Below are 10,518 nucleotides of genomic sequence, written 5' to 3'. Positions count from 1 at the left end.
GCCTCTGAGCGTTGTAGATCACCAATGTAAAGTACCGTCTACTGTCAATATAATCCTTGCGGAGGAGTTCCCCATTGAGTAGATCTCGAATGGCATACGAAAATCCACGACGACATAAGAGAGGTTAGATTTCCTCTAGTGCGTGTAAGCTACTGAGTAGTGTCTTGTGTTAACACACACACACACACACACACACGTTTACTGCCGTATTGCTTAACCTCGAGGGAGGGTGGAGGGTTAATGAGCAAACTACCCTTCGTCGTTCCAAGAAGAGGAAAGTGTGGAGAGGATCTCGGTCACGTGCTTCATCACTTTTAGTTGCTTGCCTTTTATAATCACGTAGAAAACGTGGTTCCTTGTTCAATTATTCTTCCCACCCGACCCAACCAGCCTGAAGTATTTACCTAGGCAGCGCTCCAGCTGCTGTAGGGCATAACAAACTCCAGGATCAGTAGGTTTTATTCCAGTTTTACTCATTAATATTTACATTTAGTGTGTGTTTATTCATAAAATATGAAAATAACAAGACAAGCATGGGGGGTGAATGTAATGATCAAATTGCTGTATTTCAGTGACCCTGCAAATTACACTTACTTTGAGGACATGTTATTATTACTTAAAAAAAGCCTATCACACTCTCAAACAACACACTTAGAAATAATATGACATTTTCTTTTCTTTTATTGTCCATTCATCCCGTCACCACCTCAGGAGCTTGAGAGGTGGCTGGAGACGGGCACACATAAACCTGCAGAGTTGTCTGTTCTCATAACTGCCAGTGCTAGAGTGGATATACATCCAGTTTGGCATCTCCAGTGAACTTAACACGATTTCATTCAAATTTATTCTGTACAATAGTAGTTGAGAAAAAAAAAAATCTTCCTCAAAATTTTGTTTCAGAACTTCTCTGGTGGGTATACATATAATTAATTTTGACAAACTACATGCAGTTGTGGTTTCTCATCAATATTCATCTTGTGGCACTGAAAACTTATTAAAACTGGTGATCTTACATTGACAGGAGTCAAAATGAATTGATGGAATGTGGTGAAACATACTTATCACCAAAAAATAGAATTCTTTATATACATGTTTACATCTTAAGTAGTATATAATTTTATGCGCATTTTGAGAGCTTAATCTTTTCATTCTGTAACTAAGTAGTACTGTAGTAAGTTATATGAAGAGTCTGTATGTCATTCAGTAAAAAAAAAAAAAAAAAAAAAAATTCTTTTCTACATTAATGTTACCTTAGCAAAATGCTTAAATTTGTGAAGCATAAACAATTTACACAAACATTCAAACTACTTCTGTAAGCTCAAGTAGGACACACAAACTCATCTCATTTGCCATACAGTGTGTTTGCTCCTTGAGAGACACATGAGCATGATCAAGAAGCCTTTGTCACTCTGGAGGTGTAATGCTTGACCTCTGCCACACCTACTGCACCACTTCACTCATCAATGACATATCTTCTCAGTGTTTGGTGACACAATCATCCTTGATAACCAGGTGAATAAGTTTCACTTTGTAGCTGAATGTTAAGGAAACCTCTTATTACTAGATTTTTTTCCAAGTGACTATACTGTTTTCAAAAGTGAGATGGATGATGCAAACTTGCATGGCTAAAACTTGGTAGATTAAATGACTGCTATCAAGATTGCTGCACCGAGAGACATGATGATAATGTTTATAGTTTTGTGGCAAAAGAAGGTACAGCTTACATTTCAATTGGTGATAGACACACAACAGACATGCAAACATTGGCCTTACAATAAGAAAGAATAAAAAAAATGTGACTTAATTCCTCAAGGCTATTTTATAAGATTGTTTTTAATGGATTCATGCTGTTTTCTACATTTTTCTTTTCTAAATTTCATCAGCAACATAATATTGTTCCTTACAAGGATTCTCACATTATCAGTGTCATTTGTTTCTTTTCATTGTCTCTTGAAAAATTATATCTATCAGATGGAAACCATTTATGTGCAGGGTTTACCGATGGATCTGGAAACCTGCGTTTGTGATGGAAGACCCTAACCAAACAGGCCGCATAAAATTGGAAACTGGTGATATTTTGGCTTCCTTAATAAAGCTTTGTAAGACTTTGGTTGTCTCTACTATATCTTTTAATGTTGGAGAAGCTTTAATGTTTGTTGGTGCTCAGCAAGCCAGTGAGGGGCAGGAAGACTTGCATGCTTTCAAAATATGCATAACATTAGTGTATGAATATTCTACTTGATATAAACAATAATAATGGGAAAGAGATCCCTTACATAAAAGCAAGTGTGAGTGACTAAGACTGAAGCTCAAGCAGAAACATTATTTGCCAGCAAATATGTCATTATTTACTGCAACTATATTTGTCTTCTACATTTTCCATACTCTATAAGTACAAGAACAGGCACAAAGAATTTATGTGTGGCTGAAAACTTGAATTCCTGCAGTTGTCTGAAAGCATGTAGCTGCCAAGAAACAGAATAGCATGGCCAAATCTTTTTTTACCTTGTGTCACCCAACTTGTTATAATAGAGGACTGAGTGGTGTTAAACAACATGACTTTTTTCTGATGTATGCAGCATTCTCATTATGCTGATATTCTGAAGAAAGAAAAGTTTTTTGCTTTTGTTGTCTTAAAAGATGATGGTGGTGATGCATTCTGCAGGAAGATAGATCAGGTTAGAGCTACAGTTTGTAAGTCACAAAAGGGACGGACATAAAAGTGAAATTATTTCCCCTTATAGGAGTAAAGAGTGTTAGCTAACACTTGTATCTACACACCAAGCACACACTCCAGCTGATGAGGCAGGCACACCATTGCTTGGGGCACACAGTGACACCTCCAATACATGGATCGGTCCTATGTACAGTGAATTTACAAGCTAAATATAAAGTATGATGCTTGTAACATAGCATTTGAAGGAAATAGTGCTTTGGGTTTGATACAGTTATCTTTTTGAAAAATTATATCTACTATAAAAAAAAAAGAAAGAATATATATATATATATATATATATATATATATATATATATATATATATATATATATATATATATATATATATATATATATATATATATATATATATATATATATATATATATATATATATATATATATCATACCTAAATTATCTTGTACACATATATAATAACAAAACTATGCTTGACCAAGAAACATTAACATAAACAGTGCATACAAATATTAATAGATTAATGATCTATTTCTTAACCTCCATATCCACACCCAAAGGGCTGCCATTGATGTGTATATATATATATATATATATATATATATATATATATATATATATATATATATATATATATATATATATATATATATATATATATATATATATATATATATATATATATATATATATATATATATATATATATATATATATATATATATATATATATATATATATATATATATATATATATATATATAAATACACTTATTTCATAAAAAATATATTCACAAGTAATAGATAAAGACATACAAATTATGCTAGGGATACTCAGTAGTGGTTGATCAATCCCTGTTTCAGTGGTATCAGTTATTCATGTCTATAATCTGTATAAACCCTCATTACAGGTGAATAGTCTACCCTTAACCATACATAGCTGGGGATTAAAGCAATAACAGTGATTTAGCGCATGTAAAACACAATAGTTGCATCATTCAACACATGAGATGCTGTGTACAACAATCATAGGAGCACCATCAAGGCCAAACATACTCATTTCACACACACTGCTTAGCATTAACTGGCCCAAAGCTTGCAAGATCAATTCTGACCTACAGGAGTTTCTTTGTGGGAGGTGCTCTCTTGAACTGCTAGCCAGCAACATATAATCTTATTGTGGCACTATAGGCTAATCAATTTGATTGGTAAAGGTTAATAATGAGAGGGTCATGTTACACTTTTCAATAAAATGTGCATCAGTTTGAGCTGTCATAGTCTGTAAAAAAAAAAAAAAAATCTCAAGTAGAGTCTGGTGTGGTTATCTGTCAGCTTGTGTTGACTTGATTCCTACACACAGCACCTCACATGTAAACTTTAAGAACTGCTCCTGTGTGACTGCGCTTAAATATGTGTAATGGAGTGAGAGACAGGGGTAAGAAATGATATCTCTCTACTGTTCACACACACACACACACACACACACACACACACACACACACACACACACACACAGACACACACACACACACACATGTACAATACAGGCCTAAGTATATCATTAATGCATCATTCATTTCCTAACCAGTTCATTTTGTTATAAAAAATATCTTGGGCATGAGGCATTAAGTACACAAAACAAATTAAAGCTTTAATTACACTATTTTGAAAATGGGGAAAAATAGAATAACAGTCAAACAGTTACTGACCAATAAGGGCCAATCAGGATCCTCAGAGTCACCCTGACAACACTTCACTTTAGCAGTCATCTCCCTCACCTAACATCACCAGGTGGTGCTGCTCAAATGGTGGTAATTAGCAGAGTGGAAAAAAATGTTGTCTTTAAGCAAACTGGTTATTGTTCCTCAGTGGCTGAAGTGAGTGGCTGGTCTGTGATGCCAGACTCACACTAGCTGGTGGTTGATGGTTCACAGTATTAAGCATTCCATACTCAGGCATAAGTGACTAAGTAAAAATATACTTCATGAGCCTCACATTGCAGCTAAGTATCAATATGTGCATCTTGCAAAATGTGTTTATATATGGACATCAGTCAGCAGCTTAGCATGCCTTGTGTCAGTATGTGTTAGTGAAAGCACAGGATGAAAAGATATCTGAGAGGGATGGCAGCCAATATAAATCAAACCCTACTTGATCAAACAAGACACATTTCCTCACAGAGGATATATTAAACTACTACAGCTATTTCATATAATTCTTAAAATCATAGAACCATATCAGAGCTACTTCCTGTCCTCCTTTATACAAGAGGCACACAGCAAAGTAAGACAAGGAGGTAGCACATGTACTCTCAGTCAAATGAAAAGATACACTAAATGCTTACAAATTTGTTTCCTGATGTCAAATTACTAGAAAGTAAAATTGAATAACACTGTGCTCTGTTATTATGGCACATTAAAGCTAGCCTAGATATATGTGCATGAAATGTTAAAGTTTATACTGAAATTGAAATGATAAACACCTGAAAATGCCTAATTATCTGTGTTAAAAACAGAAAAATAAGTCAATAGACAGTTAACAGGCACAGTGAGGAGAGAACACACACACACACACACACACACACACACACACACACACACACACACACACACACACACACACACACACACACACACACACCATACAACATGGCACCAAGTTTGTATGAAAGCCAAGCTTGATAGATCAACTTCATTTCAGAACAAACATTCAGACTTGCCAAATTAATTCAGAATAATGCAAGTCAAAGCTTGACTGGAATGTGTAATATATCTCTGGAAGTGATGCAATGTGCCATCTTTGTAAGCTGAAACTATATTAGATCCTTTAATATACACAGCTGCAAAGCAGATGCCATTTTCATATTTTACCAGACTCCAATATACTCATATCTGTACTGTATAGCTTTACAAGAAAGAGATAAAAGGCATCATATAAAAAAAAAATCTCAGATTCAAAAAGAGATCATCACAAATGCATTCATTCTATACAAATAAATGCAATATGCAGCACATTTGTCAGTCAAGTCATTACCAAACAGAAAGGATGGTGTTTTTTAGCCCTGTTGTGACTCACCAACCCTCAACTTGACCAACAAACCACAACAAGCAAGCAGCACCAGCAAGGCTGACTCACTGTCATGGTGTCTTATAAAATAAAATGAAAATGTAGTAGTAAAAAAATCTATATGGAAATTTCCAACTCTACCTATAGTGTCTTATGAATTAAAATGCAAATGAGGTCACAAAATTCTAAATATATGTAAACATCTAACACTCCATCATGAAGTCTTCTAAATTAAAATATAAAGATAGTTATAAAAAAATTAAATACATCAGGAAATCATGAAATCTTCTAAATAATAATGATAATAATAATAATAATAATAATAATAATAATAATAATAATAATAATAATAATGATAATAAAAACATGGTGAAAGAAATCAAGACAGACATAAACACAAATTAAGAAATTTGTCAGTGTCATGTTGGAAGTGTTTCACCAGCTCAGGAATGAGTGAAGCACTGTGCCAGACAGACAGGTGGCTACAGACTACATGGTGAGCAGCACACCATCCTGGACATCCCAGAGTAAAAATTTATGAGACTCCACAAAAATGGCACAAAGCTCCTAAATATAAATACGTACAAGCATCATATTATTATTATTATTATTATTATTATTATTATTATTATTATTATTATTATTATTATTATTATTTCATTTGTTTTTTAATTCTAAGTGCTTCAGGATTCAGAACAATATTTGATATAACAACAAAGCTCAAAACAAATCCTAAATTCTTATCATGGAACATTCAATTAACTGTTCACTTCACACTATGGCATCCTCTCTCCCTTTGTTTCAGTCTTTCTTCCTCTCTTTTCTTCTACCTGTCTATTCCTTTTTCTTCATTTCTCTTTCCTTCTCTCTCACTCTTATTCTTCATCTAAACAAGAATATATAGCACTTCATTTCTACCATAGAAGTAGATAACTAAGCTACCTGCCACACTATTCACACGCTAGCTTAGAGTCAAAGGAGGAGAGGGCAATTCCAAAGGCCTGAAGAGCACACATGGGGTACCGGTAGTCCATGGTGAATACATCCTCTGCCACACGGCCAAACTGCATGATGATGTACTCAGCTGAGGAGGAAATGCATGTGTGATTTACTGGTGCAGAATTGTTGCTTCTTCATGTGACTCACATTTTCTCATATTAATTCCTATCATAGTACAGGTGAAAATTGGTTTAAGAATGACAGTTAACATGAATTTTTGGAGTTGTGAATAATATAATTTAGTCTTATGTCCTGATTCATGAATGTAATATTAATGTATATGGTTAAAAATATGGAATGTTTACCAAAAAAGATACTAAAAACTCAAGACAGGAAAAAATTCTGTCTTTATGATTGATCTTGATTTACAAAATTAGGAATGTAACTCATTTGTTAATTGATATTCACCAAAATAACCAGAAACATTCAGCCAAATTTGAGCATTAAGAAGTGATAATGGTATGCAAAGGTGTGAAAGAGGATGGACAAGACGACAATGGAAGAGGTTCCAAAGTAACTGAAAAATCTGGAATCTCGTAAGCCTGTGTCTTGGACTAAGGAGACTAAATACTGACTGTCACTCTCATGGACAATCTGGAAGTTCTTGACGGATGCCTGAGTGACACGGCCATGGAAGTTGAGGACGTAGCTTTGTGTGTCCTCATTCCACACTGGTGTTTTGTTGCACAGTTCTATTAACTGATCCATGTTCTTGGTTTTCCAACGTTCTAGAATTAAAAGAACTATATTACCTGATTATACTGCAAATGCAAACAGTCCTATGTATCTCTCAAATATGAATCAATGAAGTGTGTTTTTTGAGCTTGTAAATTCAGTTTGAAAGTGAAATATGGTTAAGGTTAAATATTATTATCAACACACTGTTCCTATGAACTCTAAAGAATATTCGAGACACACACGATATCTCTCCTTTAAGTAAGGAACACACATGTGGACACTTCTGTTATGACTATCCTTTCACAAGTTCAAGGAACATGCATCAGAATAAATAATTGCTAAAAATTTTATATAGATAATATTCCAAAAGCATTTGGAGACAATTGTCCACACTCATATTCCACAGGAGATCTGATCCCCACCTATGAGGCTGTCAGACTCTGAACTTGCACGAAAGTCAACCCGCTGATGGTCAGCTGTCATCCCTGGGAGTATGACTGTCATCTTCCGAGGACCTTTGAAACCTAGGACATTGGTTTCCTGCAAATATATTGAAGATAATGACTCACTTCCTCACAACAGAGGTGCAAGGTAATGCAAAATTTCCTTCAACCATTCATTCACAGAGCAGAGGACAAGTAGCACTGCTTCCTTTTCTCCTGACACTTACGTAGATCACAGCACATAGCTCCTGTCTAGATCCCTGCTTGTCAGTGGTGGTGGAGGAGGACAGGGTCTTCTTGCGGCCCTCACCTCCATCGTATATAGTGAACTGTGTCCCAAGGAGATTTGACCTTAATTTCCCACAGAAGGACTCGCCACCTCGGGACAGGTCAGTGGGATCGGCAGAAATTAGATAATTTGAAGTTGCTGACTTCTTTCGTTTACGTCCCGCTAGAAGGAATATCTGGTGTGGGGAAGGAAACAAATGTGTCATTCTTATCTGAACATACATGGTATTTTGTGTTTCTTATAATTAACACTCTAAACTTCTGTAACACATTTGTACTTCTGATTTTTGGGCAGTGCACAGACAGAGTGACATACACACCTATAATTCATAAATACATATGATACAGACATAAAGTGAGGGTCAACACCCACCTTCTTGCCATCATCTCTCTCCATGTGCAGGAAATAGGTAGGGAAAAGGCCCCTGTCCATGCCCTTCCTGTCCCTGGAGATGCGGCACTTCACCAGAGTGCCCTCCTTGGCTGGCTCCAGCACAAACCTCTCCACTGCTGCCCCATTGCCCAGTGAGTTGGGCCCTTCACTTGACCCCATTGAGTCCTGTTGGTGATAGAAGAGGGTAAGACAGGTATAGTAAAAGAAAAGTTATCAATACAAAACTGGAAATGGGTTGAAGTTTTCTGGAAATTGACTCATCAAGATCTCATTATTTACAGTGCATAGCTTTTTGTTTGTTTCTCAAATTTTATGATATATACAAGATTAATATTTGTGTTTAAAATGCTAAACTTCTACATGATTTTCTAGAAATATTTTTTCCTCAATTTATTTTCAATCTATTATATATACATGTATATAAACTACTGGAAGCATTAATATTGTGAGCCTTACTGCACTGCTGGGCCTGATGCTCTGCTGGTCCTGCTGCTGGGTGATGGAGAAGGCGTGGGCCTGGGGCAGCACCACAGCGTGAGGTGGCTCATCAGGGGACACTGGTGATGTGGAGGGAATGATTGGTGTTGACTCCTGGTCTTCTTCATCCCCGTCTACGAAACTCTTCAGATGCAGCCCTGCTAACTTCCTCTCAGTCTCTGTGGGGTAAGGAATGTGTCATCAAGGGAGACCAAAGGCAACACATCCACCCACCCACACACACACACACACACACACACACACACACACACAAAGGCACACCAAAAGTTTGAAATAAGAAAAACTCATCATAATATGTTGCAATAGCATCTGTATTAGCAGTGGAAGAAGTTGAAGCAGCAATAGTAGACTGGTAGCAAAATCTGATATGTAGGAATGGGCATGTCTAGATAGAAAGACTGGTACACAAGAGAGAGAGAGAGAGAGAGAGAGAGAGAGAGAGAGAGAGAGAGAGAGAGAGAGAGAGAGAGAGAGAGAGAGAGAGAGAGAGAGAGAGAGAGAGAGAGAGAGAGAGAGAGAGAGAGAGAGAGAGAGAGAGAGAGAGAGAGAGAGAGAGAGAGTTCAGACAACACCAGGACCATTTCACCTTGTCAGTGTTCTTGAGGTCATGACCCAGTGATAAGGTCAGGTGAGGGAGGGACAAGGTGATGGGCGAGGCAGGGCTGGGGGTGGCCAGTGGAGAGAAAGCGGGAGGGTGGAGGGAGGGTGGAAGGAGGCAGGAAAGATGGGAGGTGCTGAGGAGAGGACAATGGAAGGATGGAGGAGCAAAGATCAAGGAAGGAAAGGACTTAAAGGAGAGAAATATGAAGGTAATGGAGGAAATGGAGTGGAAGTGTCAAGGTAGAGAGGTGGAGGAAGGCAAGGGGTGAGGCTCCTTAAATTGGACAGGTGTTTCCTTGATTACAGGTGTCATCCTCAGTAGGCTGCTGTTGAAGGCAAGTCTAAATCACACACGACACACACACACACACACACACACACACACACACACACACACACACACACACACACACACACACACACACACACAAGGCAGCATGAAAATCTAATGTCCAAAGGTCACTTAGAAATAACACATTAGTAGTAGTAGTAGTAGTAGTAGTAGTAGTAGTAGTAGTAGTAGTAGTAGTAGTAGTAGTAGTAGTAGTAGTAGTAGTAGTAGTTGTTGTTGTTGTTGTTGTTGTTGTTGTAGTTACGAAATGTACTTTTATAACGATTCCCTTGCACTTCTTTGCATTCAGTACAGTAGTAGTAGTAGTAGTAGTAGTTGTAATGAAATGTACTTTTACAACACTTCCCTTACACTTCTTTGCATTCAGTACACCTTTCTTTAACTCACTATACACAAGCGTAACCCAAACATTTTCTTTTCACCAGTAATAGCCTCTTTCACATTCCACATAAGCACTTACAACTGACGCTGAGTGAACACTGGCAGCACACTGGCCGCATCCCGGTG

General features: G+C 36.8%; 1 protein-coding gene across 1 annotated transcript in view; it reads right to left on the bottom strand.

The window, feature by feature from the left end:
* Positions 1-3,979: 3,979 nt before the first annotated feature.
* LOC135111716 (tubby protein homolog) overlaps positions 3,980-10,518 on the bottom strand; it is a 23,575-nt gene continuing 17,036 nt past the window's right edge. The window contains exons 2-7 of the mRNA XM_064025344.1: positions 9,018-9,217; positions 8,541-8,726; positions 8,107-8,343; positions 7,859-7,976; positions 7,334-7,486; positions 3,980-6,843 (exon numbers count right to left, since the gene is read on the bottom strand). Coding sequence (XP_063881414.1) covers positions 6,710-6,843; positions 7,334-7,486; positions 7,859-7,976; positions 8,107-8,343; positions 8,541-8,726; positions 9,018-9,217 — 1,028 coding nt within the window. The 3' untranslated portion in view covers positions 3,980-6,709. The remainder of the gene's footprint in view (positions 6,844-7,333; positions 7,487-7,858; positions 7,977-8,106; positions 8,344-8,540; positions 8,727-9,017; positions 9,218-10,518) is intronic.

Source organism: Scylla paramamosain, chromosome 22 (assembly GCF_035594125.1).
Source record: "Scylla paramamosain isolate STU-SP2022 chromosome 22, ASM3559412v1, whole genome shotgun sequence".
Lineage (NCBI taxonomy): Eukaryota > Metazoa > Arthropoda > Malacostraca > Decapoda > Portunidae > Scylla > Scylla paramamosain.
This window is presented reverse-complemented; position numbering and strand designations above follow the sequence as displayed.